Source organism: Mustelus asterias, chromosome 15 (genome assembly GCF_964213995.1).
Source record: "Mustelus asterias chromosome 15, sMusAst1.hap1.1, whole genome shotgun sequence".
In the NCBI taxonomy this organism is placed as follows: Eukaryota; Metazoa; Chordata; class Chondrichthyes; order Carcharhiniformes; family Triakidae; genus Mustelus; species Mustelus asterias.
In genome coordinates, this window is record NC_135815.1 from 41,012,936 (window position 1) to 41,040,141 (window position 27,206).

Here is a 27,206-nt window from a genome sequence, read left to right on the forward strand (position 1 = left end):
CCCATCCAATTTCCTTTTGAAACCACTAATCATCTCTGCTTCAAGGGCTGTTTGTTCCAGGTCATTGTCACTCGCTGTGTAAAATAGTTCTTCCTCACATTCCCTCTCCAGCTTTCACCCAAAACCTTATATTTGTCTTCCCTGGTCCTCGTACCTTCAGCTAATGGGAATAGTTTTTCCCTGCCTAAATTATCCAAACCTGTCACAATCTTGTACACCTCTAACAAGGGAGGGGGGAGGGAATTGAGGTCGGTGCAGACTCAATGGGCTGAATGGCCTCCTACTGCACTGTAGGATTCTATGGGCTATATTAAAGACTCTATAAATGCAAGCTGTTGTTGATCCAAAAGACAGGTACCTATACTTCAATAGTAATTCTGAAAACAATCCATTTTAAATGAACAATATTACGGGTGACAAGCGCGTCCTTTAATGCTAATTCAGTTCCAACACATCTTTAGGCTCAGTAATTCCTCCCAGCTAGTTACTCTGCTGATGCCATTCCTGTAGGCACCCAGAAGCACCTGAAGGAAGTGCTGTTGAGTAGCTGGTGATTTTCAACCCATTAAAATGAATGGATGGAAGATTAGCGATTACCCAGCTTTGATGGATGGAATATTATAATCTGCATGCCCAGGATTTCCTGAACACCACACCCTGCCAAGAATGACAGATTTCAGAAATACCCCTCAGAAGTTTGAGTGTTTCTGTAAACCAGTGTGCTTGCTCTGGCTCCTGGTGTTAATTTATTTTGTTAATTTACCTGATACATAGTCTTTCCAAGAGAAATGCTTTTAGTTAATGGTGGAGGCAAGAAGAACATAGAAACAGGAATAGGAGTAGGCCATATGGCCTCCTCCAATCTGCTCTGCTATTCAATACAATTCTGGCTAACTTAAGGCTGTGTGAGAACCTGGTAGTAGGTAGTGCACTCAAACAGTTCAGGGACCTGGGGGCCCTGTTGGTCTTAATGGGTGGGTTTAATTTAAGTAAAACTTCCCAGCCTTCCACCTGACACCTGGGCAGATTCACTACTCGGAATTTGGCCACAAGAGGCTGTAGCCAAGTACTAGTGGGAATGGTGCAGATCAATCAACGTCAGGACAGATAGTGATTCTATATTTGTGATCCAATCAGAAACCAGCAAGTGCTGGTGATTCCATCTTCACAATGCTTGGTCAAGGGGTGACAAGGCTGAGGATTCCCAGAAGACCAGGGGCTGCCACAGCTAGGGAAGCCCAAGAACTCTTCAACAGCACAGAGGGAGCATTCCCGCTCCTCCTGGCACGCAAAGGGTTCAAAGAATGATAATGTATTGAAAATCTGCCTTGGCCTCTTTTGGTCAGTGGACACTCCCCTCTCCCTGCCCCCTACTTCTGCTGCCAGGCAACAACACAGCACAGGCCTCCCACTACCTGAACATTTAAAGTAAGTTGTAGCATCAATAACATTTTTGTTCTGCAACTTCTGAATCTTATGTAGACCCCCACCTGCTTTTAGCGGGAGCTTCATCCAGAACCTGAATTACTGCCTTAAACATGATGGTGGCTGGGAACGTGGCAGGCTGGAGGCAGATGAAAATGAGGCCAATAGGTCTGCCAGCGTGATATTGACTATCAGCTGGAGAGACCAGAAGAATGTGAAGCACCTTGCTTTCATTGGCTGGGCTTATCAGCAGCATAAAGTGTTTACTGTTCGCCTCAGGCACAGTGAATTATCAGATGCTTTGGGCAAAGGGTCAGACCTACATACATAAGGAGCAAGGCCTTTTACCCTGGACATGAAAAACCATCTATCAGGTAAACCCCCAAATCCAACAAAGGTGATCAACATCAGATATATTAGTAAATATGCTATTTTGATTGTGCATTCAGTTCTTTTCTACTACGATGCTCAGTAACTTGCCAAAGTCAGGTACGGCTCTGCGAAGCACCATCAGAAATCACTACTGATTTTAACAAAACGGCTTTAATTATGATTATTTTCATTTATATTTGAACTGTTTTCATTACTGGGAATATGCTGGTGACAAGACACCATTTAATAAATGTGAATTCATGATTTTGATTGAACTCTCCATAACAACACTAACTGATCAGCAAAGTGTTTGCCTGCAGCAGTGTCATTTTGATGTAGAAGTCTCTTGAAATAAAATAACACCAAAAGCAAGGTCCCATTAAGGCTCTAGAAAACTCCTGGAATTCTTAGGTGTGAATGGGTTAAGTAACACAGCCTCATTATTGAAATATATTTGCCAGTGGGTGTATTATATAAACAAAAGTTTGAGTAGGAGCCAAAAACATTCAATGTCAACTCTGAAAGAGGAAGATTGTTGTTGAAGTAAAACATTTTGCGATTATCAGCCTGGCGAGGCAGGTTCCGTTTACAAATGAAGGAGTTCCACCTGACGTTTAAGACAAATATTTTCCATGCAAAGGAAGAAACTACACACTTCCCAATAAGATATTGTCACTTCCCCAAAAGTGTCTAAATTAAATGGAGTTAAGAGATTAAGAGAGATCTTTATTATTTATTGTATGCATCACCTAACAATCTGTCTCATTCAAGTAGGAATAATAGAAGTACATTTCAAAGAAGCAACTAAGCTAAAGTTCTTAAACAATGGTGTTAAAATATCTCCCTTCCTTCACAGCAACTTCCTTGTAGTTTTAAATAAGCAGCCAAGTTTCACTAAACAGAAAAAGAATCAAACTACTATAAAATTATTAATTGTAAGTTTCTCTTGTTTAAAAACTATTCAATTTAAATAGTCACGAATGATAACATCAGGAAGGATGGTCTGGTGTCATTACTAAAATCCCCACATTATAGAGCAATGTGTTAAAATGATAAATACAAAGGGTGTTAGTCCCAGTTTTCAGTTATTGCAATTTTAGCTATGAATGTCAAAGGGAAACAATTACTGTGCATTGAAGGACATTTAATATGAAGAAAACAAATAGGTAACAATAGTATCAGCCTGTGAGGAGAAATTCCTGCTTTCCTCCTCTTTTGCAATGCCTACTGAATTACAAACAGATGATGGAGGCCATCAGCCCATCTGAATTCATCCATCAAGGATACTCCATGATGCTTTTCCCAAATTAATATCAGGTGTTCATCACTCTGAAGAAAACCTTCAGATAACAATCTCAAAGTTACTTCACACTCGTTTAAGACTGTGTTCCCTGATCTACTTTCACCCTCCAAAAAAAAGGTCTCCAACTCATGAGTTTAGAGTCAGAGACTTCAGATGGTCCTACCTTATTTATCTGAATAGTTATGCAGGAAATGTTAGATGGAAAAATCCTAGTTTAACTCTTGGGTAACTATACAACCTCCCCTCTGCTGGCCCCAGCAACTCAGCCCCCTCCTCCCCAGTATCCCTTGACCTGCCAATTCCACCCTTGACCCCTGGCTCAACCCCACCCAGCTGCCAGCTCAACCATCTGTCATTACCTCCTTTTCCACTTACCATACCCAGCCCATCTTCTTACCCATCTTACACCCTTATCTATGCACCTTACCCATCTTACACCCTTACCTTCTCTCCATAGATTTTCAAAGAAGCTTTGGGACATTTAAACTCTTTATTTATCAGAATATGGCAGCAAGTGCCATAAAAAAGATTTATGGCTTCTGCACAGATTCCCTTTGCTGGTTTCCTGCATTGGGCAGGACTGGGACTGTAAACAGTTTCCAGAGCCTAAGACCCTGGATTTCACGACCAGGTAAGTTTTGGGGGTCATGGGACAAACGGGAAAGGTGAAGCCCGATGGGGGGGTGGGGTGTCAGTTCCAGTCTTTCCTCCTGAACTCGTCTCTGGGTGAGAACAACCCTTAAGTCAACAATTGGCCAAATAAGGCTTTCAATTGGGGCAAGGGTGGGATAGGCTCCCGGGCCTCACCTGCCCCAGCGTAAAATTGCAGAGAAGTCAGGGCGGTGGGACTTTGGTGAGAAGGTCATCGCCGTCTACAAACCCATTGGCAGATGAACATAACCATTGGATTGTCACGTCAAACCCATTTGGTTTACCCATGCCCTTTGTGGAAGGAAATCCTTACCCAATCAAGCCTATATGTGAAACAGCGACATCACTGACTCTTGATTCCACTCTGAAATGTCCTAGCAAGCTACACAGTTGAGAACAATTAGAAATGGGCAATAAATTTTAGACTTGACAGTGATGTCTACAGCAAACGAACAAAACCCAAGTCATTGGAGTTGCTATCCCCTCAAGGAAATGGTTATTGATCAGGCAGGACCTTCTCCATCTAAAGGTATATTGACTGCTATCTCTTGCATACAAATTAGAAGCGGGAGTAGGCCATTCAGTCCCTCAAGCCTGCTTCACCGTTTGATAAGATCATGGCTGATCTGACTGTGGTCTCAATTTTCCCTATACTCTTTTAGTACCTTGTCAATCGAGAATCTAACTCAGTCTTAAAAATATTCAATTACATTGCCTTCTCTGCTCTCTGCAGAAGAAAATGCCGCAGACTAGCAACCTTCAGAGAAAAAAACTCTCTTCATCTTAAATGGGAGACCCTTATTTTTAAGCTGTGCCCCCTAATTCTAGTCTCGACAAGGTGGAAAACTGCCCTTCTACATCTCAGAGAGGCAATGGAGCAGACAGAAATGTGGTGTTGAAGCAGAAGATTGGCTACATTCTTAGTGAATGGCAGAGCAGGCTCAAGAAACTGAATGGTCTGCTCCTGCTCCTATTTCTTATGCTCTAATGTAGGTTGTGTCTATAAAAAGCAGGACAAGATACCCCAGCAATTACAGCTCCACTGGTCTACTCTCAATCATCAGCAAAGTGATGAAAGGGGTCTTAACAGTGCTATCAAGTGGCACTTACTCATCAATCACCTTCTCACAAATGCTCAGTTTGGGTTCCATCAGGACCACTCAACTACAGACCTCATTAACACCTTGGTTCAAATATGGACAAAAGAAGCTGAATTCGAGGCGAGGCAAGAGTGACTGCCCTTGACATTGAACCAGCATTTGACTGCATCCAAAGAGCCTGAGCAAAACGGATGCCAATGGGAATCAGGCAGAAAACTCTCCAATGGCTGGAATCATATCTAGCACAAAGGAAGATGGTTATGATTGTTGGGGTCAATCATCTCAGCTCCAGGCCATCACTGTAAGAGAGTTCATCAGGGCAGTGTCTTAGGCTCAACCATTTTCAGCTACTTCATCAATGACATTCCCAATCATCAGCAGCTTCCTCGTTAGTGTCGTTTCCTGCCCCCCCCCTCCGTCAAGCGGCGATCGGGGTTCAATTCCCTGACGGGAAGCTGCCAAGTTCCATGACAATGCCGCGACGGTGTCTGTTTCATATGGGTGGTGTCGATGGTACCAAATAAATGGCTACCAAATAAACCTGTTGGACTTTAACCTGGTGTTGTTAAACTTCTTACTGTCATATGGGTGGCACAGTGGTTAGCACTACTGCCTCACAGCGCCAGGGTCCCAGGTTCAATTCCGGCCTCGGGTCACTGTGTGGAGTTTGCACATTCTTCCTGTGTCTGCGTGGGTTTCCTCCGGGTTCTCCAGTTTTCTCCCATAGTCCAAAGATGTGCGGGTTATGTTGATTGGCCATGCTAAATTGACCCTAGTGTCAGGGGGGTTAGCAGGGTAAATGCTCGGGGTTGCGGGAATGGGGTCTGGGTGGGATTGTGGTCAGTGCAGACTCAATGGGCCGAATGGCCTCCTTCTGTACTGTAGGGATTCTATGATTCTATAAGGTCAGAAATGAGGATGTCCACTGATGACTGCACAGTGTTTAGTTCCACTTAAAACTCCTCAGAAACTGAAGCTGTCTGTACCCACATGCCACAAAACATGGACAGCATTCAGGCTTGGGCTTATAAGTGGCAAGTAACATTGGTGTCACATAAATGTCAGGCAATGACCATGTCTAACTACTTCTTCTTGACATTCAGCAACATTACCATCATCAAATGCTCCTCCATCAACATCCGGAAGTCATCACTGATCAGATATTTAACTGGACCAGCCTCATACGTTCTGTGCTACAAGAGTATGTCAAAGACTGGGTATACTCCCTACTTCCAAAGTCATTCCATCATCTACATGGCACAATTCAGGAGTGTGAAGGAAAGCACTACTCTTACTTAGATGAGTGCATCCCCAACAACGCTCACAAACCTCAAAACATTCAAGGCTAAGCAACCTGTTAGATCGGCAACCCATCCAACCACATTCTTATGATATGTACCATCTACAGGATGCACTATAGCAGTTTGGCAAGGCTATTTCAACACCATCTGCCAAACACATAACCATCAAGAAGATTAAGGGAAACTGGCGCATGGGAACACCACTACCTGAAGTTCCCCTTCAAGTCACAAATCATCCCGACTTGGAAATATATCACAGTGCATTAATCATCGTTGAGTCAAAAATCCTGGATTTCCCTCGCGAACAGCACTATGGAAATACCTTCACCACATGGACTACAGTGGTTCAAGAAGATGGCTCACCACCATCTTCTCGAGGGTAATTAGGTATGAACAACAAATGCTGGCCCACATTCCATGAATAAATAAAGAAAATTCTTTTGTGGCATCTTATAGGATTGTTTTTGAAAATCTAAATGCGCTGTACCACATCCACTAGTTCCCCTTCGCAACCTCAAAAATACTAACAGATTTATCAAACACAATTTCCCTTTTATAAATCCATGCCGACTCTGCCCAATCGTATTATGATTTTCTAAGCGCCCCGTTACCATGTCTGGATGCGAATGTCATGGTTTTCAGTGATTAAAAATTCAGTACTGACAAGAAAGCAGACTGCAGATCAGCAGCTCCCTTACAGCTTTGAATCCCAACATGGAAGGTCTCCAGCATGCTGCTGGCATGGGACAAAGAATAAAGATTTTTCCTAATTCAAAGGCTACAACATATTCAAATGAGTTGGTACCTCTTTGCTCTCTCGCTTTCCCCCACCAAATAATATTCCCATTTAATTGAACTCTCTTCCACTACCTTTTAACCACACAAAACATAAAACTCTTATTTCTAACCATTTGATTTTCTAACAAATTGCCATCTCCAGCCAGATTTTCCTGGGTAAACTGGATACTCACCATCCCCGTGTCCACGGGATACAAAACAATCTACATCCTACCGCTGCTCTCCTTCACGTCAAATGTGAATGTCCTTTCTTCGAATAGCAGCTCCCTGTCCCTGAGCCTGTAAAATGTGTCTGCCAGAAAACTGCCTCATAAACCAGAGGGATAAAGGTGGGACCAAATCCTCCTCCGTTTCCCAACTGATGCTGCCCCATTTCAGACACAAACGGAGCAACGGCAAGGCCATTACACTTACAATTGGTGCAATGTAGCTGAGAGAATTAGCGAAAAAAAGCCAATTTGGTCAAAATGATGTGTTGGAACATGGGATAGTTGTGCAAGTTGAAGCAGTCGCATTTGAAGGGAAGAAGGGAACCAATTACTCTGGTTACCAACATAGCTTTAAGCTAAAGAATGGAAATCTCTTTGTTAATTAGATGATTTTACTCAATGTATATAGAACAATATAGCTATCAGGAATTCCCCTTTCACCCTTATGAAATGGTTTAAAGCTCGGATCATGTGTGAAATTGCTTTATGACTCTTGCCTCTCAACGAGTGGGAAGCTACAGTTCCTGTGGTTTGTGGTGGAATCACTGATACTACGATTTGATTTTTAAAGAATATTTTTCATTCATTTTAAGCAAAGTGACTACTACCTGCCATTTTGCATGTTGGGCCTGTACTGTTAATTCTACTTACTTTCCACCTGATTTCTTTTCCCAGGCAGGACACTAACCGTACCCTGCCTGCCACTCCATCTGATCTGCAAAGAAACAGGATAACTGAGCTGAACTTCTGATTAACCATTTAAAAAAACAAAACAGAATCCTATCCCCGAGATGAGTGAAAATAGTTTTGGTTTTTTTTAAACTTGTGGAAAAATGTAGATGAAAGCAATTTCTTTAAAGCAAAAAGGTCTGCAAAATAATGATTTATAAATTAAACATATTTATCCAGTACCTAATCAGCACTTCACCAGGTAAGAGCCCAGTTATGAGGATGGATGCCTCTGAAATGAGCAGTATATCAGTGTATTCTCATATTTTATGATAACGCACATCTGCTGGTTTTTGTTACGTGAATATGGGTCATTGTCAAGTTATTAATAGTACAGAGTACAGGACAAAAGGGTACAAGGTCACCTTCGACACTGGGATGTGCTGTCATCTGAAAAATCATTTAAAAGGGGGAGGAGCAAAAAAAACATATTTAGAAGCTTCCATACAACAAGAAGCTAGTGTCAGAATCCAGAGGTAGAGAAAACTGATCTTAGAAAAATTCAGCTTTAGGTCTCTTGCACTCTTCTTACCTTTCTCCAGACGTTTTGAGTATTTTCAATACACAAAAGCTTTGACACTCGCGGCATAATTCTACAAGATGAGTACGAACACCAGTCCTTCAAATTTCTATGGATCTGGATTTCAGTACTTTTTTAAAAAAAACATAGTTTTGAAGCAACCAGAATTAATACTGCACTGGGATGTTTCAGTATTCCTATCAAGGCAAGTCATGGAGGTAATCGGCCTTCTGCACTTAAGTATTTAATCTCGGGTCAATCTGTAACTTCTTCTGCCCAGTCAATAATTTACTTGAAGATTGTCGTGCCAACTGTTCTGGTCAGGGGACACTATTTGTATGCACTGCGGCTCAGAATTTCATCAGCAGTGCATGACATCTCCTGCAGGTCACTTGCTATTATTACAGTTCTTGCCATAAAAATATGCTGAGTCCGATTCACGCTAACACACTTGTCATGTTTGACAGCAAGACCCCAGTTAGCTGTCCTCACCAGGTGTCAGAGAAAAAGCATAAAAATCCTCAGAATCAGTTTCAATCCACCTGCATGTGCACAGGTGAACGAGATGTGGCTCCTACAAAATAATGCTGTTAACCTTCTGACCGTTCAGTATCGCGACGGATACCATGTCGGACTGTCGAGTGGAATTCAAAACATGTAGCACCTGCAAGTTGAACAAAATACTCCACACTAAATATGAATAATTGGCCTATTAGTCATGTAAATTAATACAACCCAAATTAACTGTCAGTGCGACTATTTCTGAGTTACTTTGCAATGTATTGTTTCTTATCATTTTACTTCATTTGGCCTCCCTACCTGCTGGAGCAGAATCCTTGCTACCTTTTAACATTAAAAATGGCAAAGTGAGGATAGGGTTTAATGGAGTCAAAATAATAAGTGACAATCAATTGGAAGGGAAGGAAAGGAATCAAAATCAGCAAAGTAATGTAACTGGTTACACGTAGCAACTAAAACATTACAGCAAAGACTAGGGCACTAGGGTCAGGATTTTCCCATGGGCTTCGGAACCCTGACATATGGAGAAACTGTCATTAGCAGTGATTCTCCCCAAATTACCAATTAGTGGCCAGAGGGCGGACCTGCTGCACAATTAAGGACAGCTGGTGGGCTGTCAAAGCTGCAGAGCCAATAGGAAACTTTCCAGCACTGAGGAAGCAGCACCGGGCTGTCCTTACAGGTAAGAGGAGAGGATGCCACAAGATGGAGGTGCCCTCTCGCTATCTTTTTACATTGGTCAGTGCAAAATAGAAGCAGCAGATAGGCTACTATAGTGGAAGGGAAACCCTCCTGTGGCTGCAGTTGAAGCCAGCTAGGTGAAGAGGGCTTGGAGCACTGCCACCAACCTCCCTCACCACCACCACCCCGCACCCTGCCAGTGCCCCCCCCCCGCAAACCCTATCCCCTTAAATGTGGCCTTTTTAAGTAGCAGTTGGCTGTTTGCCACTTGCCAGAAGGTAGCTCTAACGCCCCACACAATCTTAACTCTGGGAAAATGGCATGGGGGCAGAATGGTGCTGGGAAACTGGCTCATCAGCCAGCAGTGTAAATTTTCGTGCCTATCTGTCTCTGTGCTTGATCCCATCCGGGGCTAAAAATCTTTCACTAGAGTGCATTCCAGATAGCTAGAGGACAAAGGTACCTACGTGAAAACTAAATTAAAACTGAATTGTCAGAGAAGCCATTTTTACCCTGTAATATTTCAGAATACACGTCGGGCAGTTTATGAGAGCAATGATGAACAATAGCATCCTGTTTTCTCGGTTTTATTTTATTTCACACATCAGTACAAAGAATCAATGAGAAAATGAACAGATTAAATTGCATTAATGCATGCAACACCTTAAATCTGGAGAATTAGTTTCAGAATTTGAGGGAGCTTTATTTTAATGCTAAATCTAAACAGATGAAAATAGAGTCCTTCTAAATATAACAAAAGGCCTAAGGAAAAGTAGTGTTTTTTACGAGCATAAAATTTTGGTAGGACGAACATGGAGAGACAATAGAAAATAAAGACCACAATTCTAATGAAGAGAGTGCAAGAACAGGAAGACCTGGGCGTATATGTGGATAAATTGTTCAAGGTGGCAAGGCAGGTTGAGAAAGAGGTTACAAAAGTGTATGGGACCACAGGCTTTATTAAAAGAAGCGTATGTACAAAAGTAATGAAGTTGTGATGAACCTTTATAAAACACAGGTTCGGCCTCAAATGAAGCATTGTGTCCAATTCTGAGCAATACACTCTAGGAAAAACGTGAAGGCTTAAGAGAAGGTTCATAAATTCATAAGTTCATAAGACATAGGAGCAGAATTAGGCCATTTGGCCCATCGAGTCTGCTCCACCATTCGATCATGGCTGATTTGCTCCTCATCCCCATTTTTCTGCCTTCTCCCCATAACCTTTCAACCCATTACCAATTCAAAATACAAGGTGCAGAAAAGATATACAAGAATGGTTCCAGGTATGAGGAATTTCAGTTACATGGACAGATTGGCAAAGGTAGGGTTGTCCTGCTTGGAGAAAAAAAGGTTGTGAAGAGACTTGATAGTCAAAATCATGAGGGGTCTGGACAAAGTAGACAAAGAGGGTGAACTTTTTAGGAATGAGATGAGAAATTTCTGCACCCGGAGAGCGGGTACGCCTGTGGAATTTGCTACCACAAAGTAGTTGAGACCAAAATATTGTATGTTTTCAAGAAGGAATTAGATACAGCTCCTGGAGTGAAGGGGATTAAAGGAGATGGGGGGAGGCGGGATCAGGCTATTGAGTTGGATGATCAGCCATGATCATAATGAATGGTGGAGCATACTGGAAGGGTCTAATGGCCTACTCCTGCTCCTGTTTTCTACATTCCCATTGGTAGAGGGATCGAGAATTATACGACACCAATTTAAGGTGGTTGGCAGAAGAAGTAATGGCAACACGAGGAACAAATCTTTTTATGCAGCTAGTGGTCAGGATCTGGAATACACTGCCCGAAAGTGTGATGGAGACAGAAACAACTGGGGCTTTGAGAGGGAATTGGATAAGCATCTGGAGAGAAAAGATTCACAGGGGAAAGGGCAGGGAAGTGGCATTAGGTGAACTGCTCTTGCAGAGGGCCAGCACAGATACGACAGGTTGAATGGTCTTCGTGACGTAACCGAGTGTTAGCTTTTATTGGTAGAGGGATTGAGTTTCAGAGCCATGAGGTCATGTTGCAGCTGTACAAAACTCTGGTGCGGCCGCACTTGGAGTATTGCGTACAGTTCTGGTCGCCACATTATAGGAAGGATGTGGAAGCATTGGAAAGAGTGCAGAGGAGATGTACTAGGATGTTGCCTGGTATGGTGGGAAGGTCTTATGAGGAAAGGCTGGGGGACTTGAGGTTGTTTTCGTTAGGGAGAAGAAGGTTAAGAGGTGACTTAATAGAGGCATACAAGATGATCAGAGGATTAGATAGGGTGGATAGTGAGAGCCTTTTTCCTCGGATGGTGATAGCTAGCACGAGGGCAGGCTTTAAATTGAGGGGTGATAGATATAGGACAGATGTCAGAGGTAGGTTCTTCACTCAGTAGTAAGGGCATGGAATGCCCTGCCTGCAGCAGTAGTGGACTCGCCAACATTAAGGGCATTTAAATGGTCATTGGATAAACATATGGATGATATTGGAATAGTGTAGGTTAGATGGGCTTTAGATTGGTTTCACTGGTCGGCGCAACATCGAGGGCCGAAGGGCCTGTAGTGCGCTGTAATGTTCTATGTTCTATGATTCTATTCTAATTTTTTAAAAATCTTCCTCATCTCAGCCTAATGCCATGAAATAACAAAATGTAAAATACTACACATGCTGGAGGTCACATGATATAAATGTAGGAATGATACACATAGGTAAAAGACAACAAAATTATGGGTTGAAACATATTAGACCAGTTTAACTCACGAATAATAATCCGCATGCCAAAAAATATAGCCTTGCTGTATTTTTTGTGAGTTCTGTTGAACTGCACATCTCCAACATATATTCCATTTGTTTCTGTGTACAACACTGACAATTGCGTACCAAAGTTGCATCTACGATTAGATGTATTAAAAATAAAATCTAATGCAATTCACAAAATAAAGTGGGCGTCTTTTGCTCAGAGTCCTAGTCCTTTTCCCAGTTTTCATAGGGGGTTTAAAATAAAAGTAAAATAAAATAAAATTTATTTATTAGTCACAAGTAAGGCTTACATTAAAAAGCCCCTAAAATTCCCCTAGTCACCACACTCCGGCACCTGTTCGCGTCAATGCACCTAACCAGCACCTCTTTCAGAATGTGGGAGGAAACCGGAGCACCCAAAGGAAACCCACGCAGACACGGGGAGAACGTGCAAACTCCACATAGTCACCCAAGCCGGGAATCGAACCTGGATCCCTGGTGCTGTGAGGCAGCAGTGCTAACCACTGTGCCACCGTGCCACCGTGCCACCCCAAGGCAGGTTTCCCCTCTTAATATATTTCCAGCACGTCTGACCTTATTGGTATTAATGCAACTTTTGGTATTTGTAACGGTATTGATATTTTGTAATGGTAACTTTTCTATTCCCTCCTTTCAGGCAAAACTGCTTCTTGCCCCCATTCAAATCTTTCTAGTCATGGACCAGCCCTCTTCATCCTGGACTGAAAACAGCCACATGTGCTTACTGACCCAAGCCGAATCCTCAAGTTGCTCTCCTTCTATCCCCAACTTTGCTATTTTCTCTGATTTTGAGATGCACCAAAGTTGAAATTGATCCAGAAATATGTGGAATCCCAATTTAATGGATACACTATAATAAAAACCTTGGAGAGTTAGCTTTAACATAAGCCACTGGGATGGAAACTTACAGGACCAGGTCCATAACCCCCAGATCACATACCAAATTTTACACTCCATTAATCGCAATTGACTTTGACTTTTTGTTTTGTCTTCTCTAAGAAGATTTTCATCTAATTTGTTCGCTTAATTACATGCCCAACATTTTTCAACGGACTCCTTGACAAAGACTCCTGAAAACAAATGTACACCACCTCTATCCATCCATATCTGCCAACTCCTCAAAGGATTATCTCAGATCTGTTATATATATATATATATATATCTTTCCTTGCTAAAATATCTGTTTGTTGTTCTTTCTCTTCATCCAGTTATTTAGTAATTTAATTTTAATTCAAAGATTAAAAAGTTTTAAGTATCACAGAGTTCCCTTGGCAGCTACGCAACAGTCCATCAAGTGCCGTGCACTTAATTATTAGTCACGCAGATGGTTAAATGAGGTTTTCTGACATTCTAGCCATTGAGCAATGAACTGGTAGACTCCTCCAAGACTGGAAATTAACAGATGAGAGCCAGGTCTGACATGATTAATCAATTGGAATTATCACTCGAAATCCATTCACGTCAAATCCTGAAGTTATGTCAACACACGTCTTCCTTCTTGCCTGTTTGCCAATCTTCCCACTCACTGCTTTCCTCCCCAACCCTCCTGCTTACTGTCCCTCTCGTTCCCTTCCTCACACCGCCGCTCTCCCAAGTCTACACTCACAGTGAAGGTTCCGGAGAGGGAGGCCACGAGCCGCAGGGAGTCAGTAAGCTTGAGGGGTGGAGTGGGAAGCGGTAAGTTGAGAGAGGCGCAAGCTGTAGGCGGAAGGCAGCAAGCAGGAGGTGAGTTGAAAGAATAAGAGAAGTTTTGGGGTGGATAATACCACTAACCTAGTGATTCTGCTGTAGCTGGTTTTGTGGATTTACTGAAGGAAGCTTGATCCCAAAGACAACTGACACAATGTGTGATGAAACACAAATACTTACCTTTAGTTTGTAGGTGGGGAACTTTGGTTCCTGATGAACTTTGGGCCTCCTGCACATGAGACAGCCAGCAACTTGTCACATATGTGCAGTTCGAGGTTTTTACATTCTTCAGGTCAGGGACCAGACCTGCGCGCCTGCGCAGAAAAAAACAGAACGGTGTGAAAATGCAGGTCAGATGACCTGAGATAGAGCGCCATTATCTTGTCCTATCCCAGGAAGCAAGTCATGGGAGGGGAACAGGCAGAAGGTCTCAAACAGGAAGGGGGACAGAGAGAGGTCCCCAAAGGTAGTACCAGGTAAGGTATGAAGACAAGGGACATGAATAGGTCCCAATAAGTGAGGTTCAATAAAGGAGCAGAATAATAGGCTTCAAATTCAAGGAAGAGCTGCAGGGAGCAGACTTCGAATGGAGCGAGCAAAAGAGAAGTCCTAAAGATCCAAGAAGGCAGCCAAAGGCGGGCCATTGGGGCAAAGGCACCCTTTTGGAGCTGTGGTGTTCTGCTTGGCGTAGCCAAAAAGCTGAAACTGTGCTTGGAAGCTGAAGCTTAAGTGTACTCAGAGATCCAGGGGAAAGGAATCTTGGAAGGTGAGATTGAAACCCTGCAAGATGGGTCAGTGTTGAAGAAATCCAAGTAGGAGCAACTTTTGAAGGGAATTCCAACAGTCGATCTTCAAACATGGAGACTGGAAACCCTCATGAGATTGGTTGTCTCACAATGTGTTGAGACATCCATAGAATCTGCTTTGGTCGCATCTGTCATCTATTGTGTAGTGTGGTATCTTCAAGCAGTTTGCCTGTTAATTTGCATGTATCCCATACTTACATAGAAACATAGAAACCCTACAGTGCAGAAGGAGGCCATTCGGCCCATCGAGTCTGCACCGACCACAATCCCACCCAGGCCCTACCCCCAGATATTTACCCACTAATCCCTCTAACCTACGCATCCCATGACACTAAGGGGCAATTCTAGCACGGCCAATCAACCTAACCCGCACATCTTTGGACTTGCTCTGAAAGTTAGAGTTTAAGATAGATATTGTAAATTGTTTTACCTTTCTGAACTTTAAAGTTGATTTTTGTCCGTTCTAAACTCAGAATCCTGTGGCTATATCCACTTAGTAAACATCTTGACCCTCAAAATTAAACAAAACATTATTGATCTTGTACTGGATTTCCCCCTATGTCCCATGGCCAAGGATCATAACAAAGGATATTTCTAGGAGTTTGAGAGAAGTTTTGGATTCCTACTCCAGATCTCCAAACAAATTGCAAAACTTCTTGAGATTAGCTCATGGGACAGTTTAACCTGTGCACAGTTCCGAATGCTACATCTCCGCAATTCACTTTTGTAAGCATTATGAAAAACAGTTTCCTTTAAAAATGGTGAACCGGCTTATTAATTCACAATTCATAAGTTTTTAATTTTAAAAGAACTGTAAATGGAATAAGTGCAACTATTTACCCTCAACAGTCATTCTCCCTCCTGGGATTTCATGCTCACTTCACCAGAAGTATTCTTCCCCAGTATCCTGATATAGTTTCTCCCTTCAAAATTCATTTGATTTACAGGGACACTGTCTCTCCAGCCTTCATCCTCCTTTACAAGAGTCAATCTCTTTCCAAATTCGGAGACACTTTACCTCTGCCTGATTATGTTTGCTGATGTCAGGAAATGACCGAGCTATTTCCCTCACTATTCAGAGCAATTTTAACTAAAGAGAACACTCAATAAACTGAAACAATAAAAGTTGCCATTTCTATATTTTCTATCAATTCAAGAGCCAAGCCTACTTAGCTCTTTCTACTTCTGGAACAATAAGTCCTCGTCTTGTCTTGATCCATTGCTGCCAATTCAACTTTTGTCTCTCTTACTGTCAAATAACTAAAATACAAGCTCAATATAAAAATTAATAAATGCTTCTGTTATGCACGTTAGTGTAGTGGTTATGAACTTAAAACCGAAAGGTCAAGACTCCACCATGGCAAATTTAAAAACTGAATTCAGTAAATCTAGTCATTTGTGGACTAGCATGTTACTGTGTCATCCTCATCCATACCAACAGTAACTTTTTAAAAATATATATTTATGTAGTTTTTTTTTCTACTGGTGGCACACATCCACAGATTATCTTTCTGTTGGTGCATGTAAAATTCATTCCGCACATAAATAAAACAAATTAGAGAGTACATTGCCACAAATGTTAAGCTACTCGTTGGGTTGAAACTGGGCATTAAATTGGTCACTCGTCAGTCTTCCAGAACACACCACACTCACCGAAGCCTGGAATATAATTATTTGTTCATAATTTCCTCAACATTTTTGGGTCAGGTCCTGGCACTTTTCTCTTTTATACTAACTAACATCTCTATTTTCTTTTGAATATTATCTCTCATCTCACATTTAATCAATTCAGGATTTACCTCCTCTCCAATATCCTCCTTCGTAATCACTACAGCCAGTGCTTGTAAAGTGTCCCCACTGATTTCCATTTATCTTCTATTAACTCGCTATCCTCTCCTCTCAAATGTCAACTTACATTCAACAACTTTTTTACAAGGATATTTATATTTTCCAAGATTCTCTCTTCTTTATCCATCTCTTAACTCATTTTTTATTTTATGTTATTATATCTAAGGTCCCATATGTCCTCCCTCTTCAATTTTAGTTCCATATATTTTATCTATCTAAAGAATCCCAAAATGTGTATTAGTCTGCATTTTTTATTGTTCGTGTGCATTTCTGAATGTCAATTTCTCTTTCCACCTCACCCATCAATTACAGGTTAAAAACAATGGAGGTCATTTTGCCTTTAGATGACAGTGTAGAATAGAAACGCTAAATCAGCCATCCATATATCTCACTATTTTGTTTAGTATTGAAGTCAATAGAAATTAAAATCAGGAGCGATGAATGTTTGATTTCACTATTGTTTCAATATTACTCGTTTTACACTATCACCCAATGTTGAAATAGCCCCAATTGTTAGTCTCAACATTTTTAAATGACATTGGAAACAAAGCATCGTGACTGATTGATGAAAGGACCATCAAACCGAAAGTCAAGTGTCATCTCCAAGCCAAACATACAGAAATCTGGAGGTAACCCTTCCCCATGACACCTGTTGAGAAAAATCCTGTTTCACTCTCCCAGTAAACTGCTTATTGACCAAACATTCCCAAAAATAATCTTGTTTCCCATTCCAATCCATCTACTGGCTTCCAATCTATTCCCTTCAGACCCAAATGGCTGAAGTCGTAGCTCACAGTCACCCGCTATACCACAATTTCCCATGCAACGCAACTCCCCAAAATCATCCCCTCCTTGCCCCAACCAACCTCAACGGATTACCCTAGATTTTAGGATTAGCCTCTTCTTTCATCATAAAAGTAGCTTCATTTAGGCTTAAGCTGTACAGGAAGAATTGATAAAGCTTCTTGGCAACAAGAGAAACGTATATTAGTGCCTCAGAAGAGATTAATGAAAAATGGTTGTTTTGATTTTCTCTGAGTTTACTGCAACTTAATTTTAAACACAGAGTATAGTATTTTATTCCTATAAGTCTTGAAATTTTCTTTTCAGGGAAGCTACAAGTATCCAAAGTTTTGTTTAAATTATAAAATCCCAATTCAATATAAATTTTAATAAGAAGCAAATGATTTTTGGAAAAATAATAAATTCTACCCATGTCACACTTTTAATTGCAAAGAAATGCTTTGCATACCAAATGAACCAACACATAAAGAAAGGTATGTGGGCTGCATAATAGACTGAAGGGAAGGTTTACAAAGTACTTTATATGCAACTAAGTGCTCTAACCTGGGGCGCAGTACATTTTCTCTATGGCACTGCTGTCATAGGAATCGTCAACCTCACTCCATCTGCTAAAATACGTCAGTTGAATGTGTCCTAAAAACAAAATGACATGAGAAATCAAAACAATTTTTTCCTACATTTTCTGTAGAAGTGAACTGTAATTATTCTTTTGTAGCTAAAAAACAGTATCATTAAGAATAATGGCATCATTAAGCACTAGAGGCTATTACTGTGGGTGAATTCACTGCACTGGAAATGAGGCTTCAGACAGGAAATGAAGATACTAATTATAGGATAAAACGCCTACTCACTTAATTGGAAGCAAGTAAGCAACAGCAAAAGATATTAGGGAAAAAATGCATTTGCAAAAGTTCCTGACCTTTGTCATTCAGCAAGATGTTGTTTGGGTTCAAATCATGGCACATGATTCCTTCTCGATGAAGTGCATCAAGGGCTACAGCTATCTCTGCTGCCCAATATTGAATAGAGCTCTCTGGAATGTGAGCATTAGAAGCTTGCGCAAAACTTTCTTCCAGCTCTTTAAACATGTGTGATATCAGCTTATCTGCATCTGTTTTTGTGACAATGTGGCTTTCTGTCATTGCCTTTTCATTTACGTCTTCAGAGTGCGGGATACTGTCTTGATCACAGCTATCTGTGTCTTCTCCGTGTGTCTGCTCTTCATCTGAAATATCTTTTCCATCTGTATATTTTTCTTTTGTAGTTGGGGAATAAATTGAACTATCTTCACCTGAATCTGTACCACAAGGGCTGACTCGGTCATGCAGGTGAGGAACGGGGCTCAGATTTCTATGAACGTGTTCCAAGTCTGAGGTGCTACCAGATTCAACAGTCATACATGATGGCATATTTGCAGCATGGGTGATGGAAAACAAGGAATTAAGTCCTTCTTTTTCTTTCGCAACATGCAGACTGGCATCAATTCGCTTGTATGGGTTTTGTTCCTTTCCATTCTCAGAAAGTTGTAACTGCTGTGTTGAGATACTATCTACGCCTGGACCACAAGAGTCCTCTTCCTTTGGCAAAATCAGTTTCAGAGCTCCTTGCGAATTCACGCAATGATCAACATTATAATTAATTAGTAAAACGTCCGGTTTCTCATACTGTCTATTCTCTGAATTATCAATGTTAGTCACACTGCATTTATCAGATAAAAGTAGTCCAGCTGCCTCACCATCCTCTAAAACACCTGGCAAATTCACTAATAGATCAGGCCTACCCTCCTCACAGCTGCTCGTATCTCCACCTGCTGCATCCTGAAAGGAGATCACTGGTACAGAATCATTTGCGGATCTTCTGCTGCAAGTATCTGGGGCCAAAAAGATGACCGACTCCAGCTTAATGTCACTCATGTCAAAGCAGCTCTCGTTATTGTCCACTTCAGACACCAGATTAAAAATTGGTGCTGACTCTGTTTTTGCATTTTGAACATTTTCTGCTGGGTCGAGACTTACCAGTTCACTTGCACTGTCCTTGCTATCGATTCTGAAAAATTCCATCGGACTATTTTTGGACAAATTTAGAGACTCCGAGGTTTTTGTTGGGCTAAAAGCCTCGGTGTTAATGTCCTCTGTGAAGAACCGAAGTTCTTGACTTGTAGCAGGGGAACAGAGGCTGTCATTACTAAGAAGGGAATGTGACCGAGAGGTCACTCCCAGGTCGGTGGAACTTCCAGGTACATCTTCACAAACTGTTGGAAAAGTTTCTGAAGTCAGACGATCAGGCTCTTTTTTCTCCTGTTCGTACTCATGGCACAATGTAAGATAACTACTGGTACATTCTTCTTCAACTGCTTCAGATCCCGATGATGGCGAACCTAATAATTCCTGTGAATTGTCCTGAGTATCTTCATCTGGGGCACTGCTATCATCCTGTGAACTTGAAGTCGGGTTACTCTTCAAAGGTAGGTCCTGAAGCATATTTCCAAGGTCACTCCCCACCGAGCCTACACTGCTGTTCATGCCTTCGGTGCTTGACTGGTCCATGGTAAAACTACCGTATACAGTGACTGATTTGGGACCACGCTTGTCCAAGTCATGAGATTCAAAACTTTCTTCGGACCTTTTCTGGAGAAATTTGCTTACATAAGACCACAGTTTACCCCCTAGGTTCATAAAAGAAAGAATAATTAGCAAAATAAACAAAACTTCAGACAACAACTTATTTTACAGAGGGTTTCTTGATTTACTATCCTTCAGTGACTAACATGCTTACTTTAGTTTCCTATATGTTATTAACAAGATATTAATTTTGTACTATTCTGTGCAGGAGTTCTTCACCTATAATGTGGTGAAATGCAGGTTGTAACATTGTAATGTTTCATCACTGGAGGGAAAGCCATTTCATGCCATATCCTCTGGGCCAAATCACATCATTGTGAAAAGCAAGCTGGGGATTCCTGCAGCTGCACATGGAAGAGGAAACTTCACTAGGGGACGGGAGACAAGTTCTTATCTCACTGCAGTCCTGTCAACTTTCTCAACAAATGGACAGCCTCACGAGTTAACAGGCTCAACAAACATTTAACATCCACAATTGGATAAGCTTGTACCTTTGCAGAAAGAATCAATCTGAATGTTTCAATATATAACATTAAAATGCTCCTGTAATAATGAGGAAGGATCTTAGAATGGTTATAGCACAGGAGGCCATTCAGCCTGTTGTGTCTCTGCTGGCCCCCTCTGAAGGAGCAATTTACCTAGTGTCCGTTTACCACCCCCCCCCCCTCCCCCCTCCAGTCCACCTTTCCCATAGCTCTGAAAATGTCAGCCTTTTGGAAATATTTTGTGCCTCACGTCCATTACAATCTATTGAAAAAGCTGATTCTCAGAAGCGTTTCAAAGAATCACAGGTGCATGCACCTTTACACAAATCAAAATCATTTATATATGAAATATAAGTGCAAGCAATGTGCTTACTTTAATTTTGTTAATGTATCTAAAATATTTTGTTCTGTAAAGCCTATTATTATCTGCTTCACTAAGGTACTAAAACCATACTGAGCATCTGCACAAATAATGGCAGCCCACACGAACATCTAGGGCTATTATCATGTTCAATTGATTGTGTTTACTGTGCCAGATTGGAATGCAGGTACAAACTGGCAGCCTTTACTTAATACTCCTCTAAGTGCTTGAATTGTAATGATTTAATTACTACTTTAAACCCAAGTGCACATCACAGCTTCCAGCATATCAAACAGTTCCTTTGTAATAAGGTTTTGCTAAAACTAAAGATGTCACTCCAAATGTCCAGGTCCTCATGTGCAGAGTGCTTATAATATTTGGTAGTTTTTAATCACAGGAGACATTGGTTTTGATTTTTTTATATACTTCTATTTATTCCTTCAAAGCCTGTCTCCACATTCTCCTGGGAGAACAGCATATACTAGAGCAAGAGCTTTTACTGGGTACTATTAAAGATGTTCTGTATCAAATGACAATTGGTTGGATCCTTCTGGAAAACTGATGGTTTGGTAACACACACCGTCATTAATGTGCAAATCGGCTACTGGGTTTAGGGGATTCAGGAGTACGGCACAAGGCGCAGATCTTCAGAACTTGCTGGCTGTTTTATATCACTCCGCTGTTTGTCAACAAACAGTGCCTAGCTCTTAATTTCCCTATTTCACAAACTTTCTGGATTTTCAAATTGTGGCAAACTGCATAGTTAATTAAACTAAGAGTTTAATTGTTTAACAATGTGATTATTATTAATGTTTTTCACACAGAGGATGGTGGGTGCCTGGAACTCGCTGCTGGGGGAAGTAGCGGAAGCAGATACAATAGTGACTTTTAAGGGGTGTCTTGACAAATACACGAGTAGGATTGGAATAGAGGGATACGGTCCCCGGAAGAGTAAGGGGTTTTAGTTCAGTCGGGCAGCATGGTCGGTGCAGGCTTGGGGGGCCGAAGGGCCTGTTCCTGTGCTGTAATTTTCTTTGCTCTTTGTTCTAATGCAATGCCAATCAACTTTGCTGACTCAAAAACTTGAACAATTTAATCCTTTGAGTCTCATTCCTTTGGGTAGGAAATTGTTCAAGTATTTAGAATGGCATTTTAAAAAATTACCTTCCTTTTCTTTCTTTTCTCTCTCCCTCAATCAAATCCTTTCTCCCCATCTCTTGATTTCTCTTTCCGCGCCCGGTTTGAATGTAATTTTCCCTCCTGCTCCATTATTCCTCTTTCTTTGTCACCACCACAAATCCCATTGCTTAAGGTGTAATACTGTTGGCCCCATGATTCAGTGACGTCCTAGGTGGCCCCGTTGCTTTTGTCACTTCATTATCAGCACATGGTGGCACAGTGGTTAGCACTGCTGCCTCACAGCACCAGAGACCTAGGTTCAATTCCCGGCTTGGGTCACTGTCCAGAGTCTGCACATTCTCAGTGTAAGAGTTTGAACAACACCAGGTTAAACTCCAACAGGTTTGGACCTGTTGGACTTTAACCTGGTGTTGTTAAAACTCTTAGTGTGTTTACCCAGTCCAACGCCGGCATCTCCACATCATTCTCAGTGTCTGCATGGGTTTCCTCCGGTTGCTCCAGTTTCCTCCCACAGTCTGAAAGACGTGCTGGTCAGGTGCATTGGCCATGTTAAATTCTCACTCAGTGTATCCGAACAAGCGCCTGAGTGTGGTGATTAGGGGATTTTCACAGTAACTTCATGTACTTGTGACACTAATAAATAAACTTGAGCTTGAAGCTCACCCTTACAGCAAGTTACAGTGCAAAACAACATTAAGCTAAAAGGAATAGAAAAAGTTCTAATTAATGGAGCCACTGTGACATGGCCCAGCCTAAAATGCTTTACAGTACAAGACAGCACTTAACATTAGTTTTTCCTCCACTAACAAAAGGACTCTGTTACCATGAGGTGCTTTATCTAACACATTTGTACATTACAGACTAGGCCTTGGAATATTCAGCTCAAGAATATTTTTGTATCTGAATGGTAAATGAGACCAGAGTTCAAAACTGCATTCTGTGAATGGCACTCCAGTACTCCATCAATAGAGTTAGCAAGTTGTTGAACTCGGGAATAATTTTATTCTATAATATGGCCAGAGCAAGGAAATAGTACTGCCTAATACAAGTACATGACATGTAAACACTTCTACATGCTTGTATTAGAGGACACATGCATGAAAACAGGTCCAGATACTGCAAAGCAATAGAGAGATTCTTATTTACCTTCTGTTTCATACGTAAGGCTGTAATAGAGCTTCAGAAAAATACCTTTCAGGGTCAAAGTCTAAACGAGGTGTACAATATGGTGATAAAATTACTCTGCACTAAAAAACTAGATTAACAGCAGATTTTCCAGAGTTATCTGTGACACTGCTGCAAGGAGCAGAGTTAGACTCTCAAGTCGAAATTTTACCGGCACACCCGCCCAGAATCAGGGCAGGCGACGATGCAGAATAGCATTCTCCATTAGCCTCGGGTGGGCGAGGCGGTAAAATTCCGGCATCAGATTCTACTCAGTATTTGAGTTGCACCCAGTGCATTGGTCATAAATGGCTTGCATTGGATTGTAAAGGTTAAATATGCCATTTAAACTCAATATAAGATGTACAGTATCATACCAGTACTAAATTGTGCAACTCGGTGTCAAACACCATCCACTGCACCCAACGCAAACCCGCCCCCCAAAAGAAATGCAATACTGTTGATCTGCAATGTACAAGATTTCCACTGTACCTGCTCATTGATGGTTCTGTATTGGAGGTTTGGTCAGGGTCTCCTTGCAGGAGATGGTGAGTCAGGAGGACGAGGGGGGGGGGGTATTAGGTGGTGACGTTTCTCAGCATCCAAGCTGTGAAAATTAGTATTGGTATGATAACGCACATTTTATATTATGTTCAAAGAACGTAATAGAATGCGCAACTTAAGATACGTCCTTTGGATAACAAAACACCTTTCAACGTCCCGGTTTCCCACTTTGGGAGGGGTAATTTGGCAGTGTGTCAGTTCTGATGGAAAACTGGTGTGGAACTCTCCAGCTCTATTCACCAGCGTTCTCTCCAGCTCTTGTCGTTTTAACTGCCAGTTTAAAAGTGGTGGGGACTCGGACGAGGTGCCTTTCACAGGAACCAAAGTTAATCATCCCCCTGCCCATCCAGCAAGGAGGTACTGGTGGCTTTCCCCAGCACAGCCCCTCCATGATCAGCCAGCAATCTTCTCCCCCCGCCCCCCCCGCCAACAACCGAACATCACCAACATCCCCTCCCGATCATCGCTGGCATACCCCCCTCGTCCCCCTCCCGATCATCGCTGAAATACCCCCCTCTCCATTGCCAGTATCCCTTCCTCTCCCTCCTGAATATGGCTGGCATGCCCCCCTCTTTCGCCCCCCCACCCCCCTCAATAATCACCAGCATCCCTCCCGATTATTGCTGATCGCCAGTATCGCCTCCACCTTCTGTCACTCCCCCACGATCATCCCCACCGCTCAGGGTCTGCTCCGCCCCACCACAAATATATCAGTCTGCACACCTGTTGCTCCCCTAGGTTCCAACTCTGCCAACCTGGCCAGGGGGCAGTGCTATGTCAACCTGTGCCAGGACGTATGGCCTGGTTACTGCCTTACCATGCCCCATCTCCCAAATGCTATAGTGACATTTGTGCCAGTGGACCCCACGACATATTCACATCTGGATGAACCTGTTGGAAAAAAATCTCATGGCAGGGAGAGTCATCTAGCAAGGGGGTCTTAATGTAAATCAGGTTCTTGCCCATTTTGGGTCATCGAACCTGATGACGTCGCAGACAAGGGGTGACGAAAATCGGAATTGGCGATCTTGCTGGCGAGATTTGTGATTTCCGTGTTTTGCAGGATCTTGTGACCCGCTGGCAACCTCACGGATGGAGAACAAGTGCTCAAGATCCCATCCGGGAGTATTTTGTTCTTTTGACATTCTGTTTGAATAAGGCACGTGTTTACTTGTGTGGAATAAATCACATTGTGACTTGGTTGAGCTTTCGGTATAGTATAGTGAGATTAATGCCATTGTGCTTGAATGAAACCTTTGCCATTGCACTAACTGAAATGGTGAAGATGCAAAATATTCTTGTCCTCTAGCATTAACATATAAATACAAAATAAATCCTACTTCTTTTCTTCTTATGGGATTAATCTGGACAGAAATTCACTGCATTTTAATGAGGGTTTATTTAGTGGCTGAATCAACAAATAATCAGTCGAGCATTCTTTGTGCACAGGTGGAAACCATCTTGGCTGTGAAAAACTGTAAAAGGAAACCTGGTTCCATTAAACTACTTTTATTTTAAAAAGAACTGGGGCAGTTTTCTTATAATCTCCCACGGGTGAGTTTGAAGGTATGGTGTGGTGAGGGGGGGGGGGGGGGGGGGTGTCATTGTGAAAACTCCTTTGGAGGTTCCCTTTGCCATCAGAGGCATTCCTCACAAGGTTGCATGCTTCTCCTCCTCCCCCACCCCTGGCCTCTCAAACCCAGCCCCAACATCCTTGTCACCATCTCCCTTGCTGGAGCCTGCCAGCCAGTACCCGCCGATACCCCAGATTTATCTACAAACCAGCTTCCTTTAACATCTCTGCTTCAGGGATTGTCTGTAATCCCAGCAGTGTCCAGCAGCACTTGAGCCTGGGGCTGCTGCGACTACAGGGCTGCCAGACAATCAGAGTGTCGGGCAGTCCCTAAGCTGGGACTTCCCGCTGACTGATGGGTAGAAGACCTCTTGCTATCCAATTAAGGCTCAAAGGAGCATCAAATGGCTGTGGGGCAGCCAGTATTGGCTGGGATACAGAGTGAAAATTCCTGCCCCTGACAATTCATAAATTCAAGGGGAGGTAGTGGTGCAGTGGTATTGTCACTAGTCTAGTAATCCAAAGACCTAGAGCAAGATCTGGGGACCCGGGTTCAAATCCCGCCAAGGCAGATGGTAAAAAATTTAAATTCAATAAAAGTCTGGAATTAAAAGTTTAATGATGACCGTGAAACCATTGTCGATTGTTGTAAGAACCCATCTGCTTCAATAATGCCCTTTTGGGAAGGAAATCTGCCGTCCTTACCTGGTCCAGCCTCCATGTGACTCCAGACCCACAGCACTGTGGTTGACTCTCAAATGTCTTCTGAAATGGAGGGCAGTTAAGGACAAGCAATAAATGCTGGCCCAGCCAGTGACACTGCTGTCCCGTAAAATGAATTTAACAAAAAATTCTCACGGGAATTGTTTAAGCAACGTAATGATTTTTCCCCATGGCAGTAAAGCTTTTCCAGGACTTGAAATCATTTGAATGTTGCTCAAGGGCGGGATTTATTAAATAACTGAACATAGGACTGGAAGGCCCTCTGAACCTGTTCCATCGTTCTATTAGCCATGGCTGATGCACAAATAAACTTAACTCAACTCCATTTACCTGCCATTGTTCCATATCCCTCAATACCCATAACTCTCAAACATTTATCAAACCCGGGTCTTAAAAATTCCAATTGACCCAGTCTGCACAGCATTTGGGGGCAGATTGATCAAACTGCATACATTTGAAAAATCTGTCTTACTTGCCACAACGTGTATGCTAAGTTACACACTTCACCCATAGAACACAGAACTGTATTATCTCACTTGGGACTCCCTACCAAAAGCAATATCATCCCTTGATGGAATGTGTTGCAAGAATGTGACAATAATGTAGCTTACTCCTCACAAAATGCTTATGGAAGATTTTTTTTGGAAGGAATCTATTGAACTGAACGGCAAGTTAAAAGTGAGCTCACAAATCTTGTTAAATTTAGCACAATAAAGAAGAACACACACCTTCTGCATACTGCAGCAAAAGAAAGATGGAGTCTTCAGAGACGATTTGCTTCTTCAATTGCACCATGTTGGGCACACAGTGGGGAATGATGGTCTTTCTTTTCCTGCTGCACTCGCTGCTTTTCCTCAGACTCTGACAGAGAACAGAAAGGTCAGTTGTACTCTCTGCTGCTTTAGAACATGCTGTGCTCCGCACTTATCCACTACACTAATCTATTTGTGCTATTCTGTGCTTCAGAAAACCAGTTAGTCCTCTTCATCTTCTGCTCGGTGCTCCGAGCTCCCCAAGGCCTAACTGATGGCACTTGGCTGCTATCCAACACACTGAGG

General features: G+C 42.2%; 1 protein-coding gene across 6 annotated transcripts in view; it reads right to left on the bottom strand.

The window, feature by feature from the left end:
• The window catches only part of rps6kc1 (ribosomal protein S6 kinase polypeptide 1), a 167,317-nt gene that overhangs the window by 16,282 nt on the left and 123,829 nt on the right, over positions 1–27,206 (bottom strand). For 5 of the 6 annotated variants that reach the window (XM_078229800.1, XM_078229803.1, XM_078229802.1 and 2 more), the window contains 3 exons: positions 26,877–27,009; positions 18,437–20,182; positions 18,061–18,150 (listed from right to left, as the gene is read on the bottom strand). In XM_078229800.1, coding sequence (XP_078085926.1) covers positions 18,061–18,150; positions 18,437–20,182; positions 26,877–27,009 — 1,969 coding nt within the window. Of the gene's footprint in view, positions 1–14,239; positions 14,374–18,060; positions 18,151–18,436; positions 20,183–26,876; positions 27,010–27,206 lie in introns of all 6 variants that reach the window. The other variant, XR_013499639.1, reaches the window with a different exon arrangement.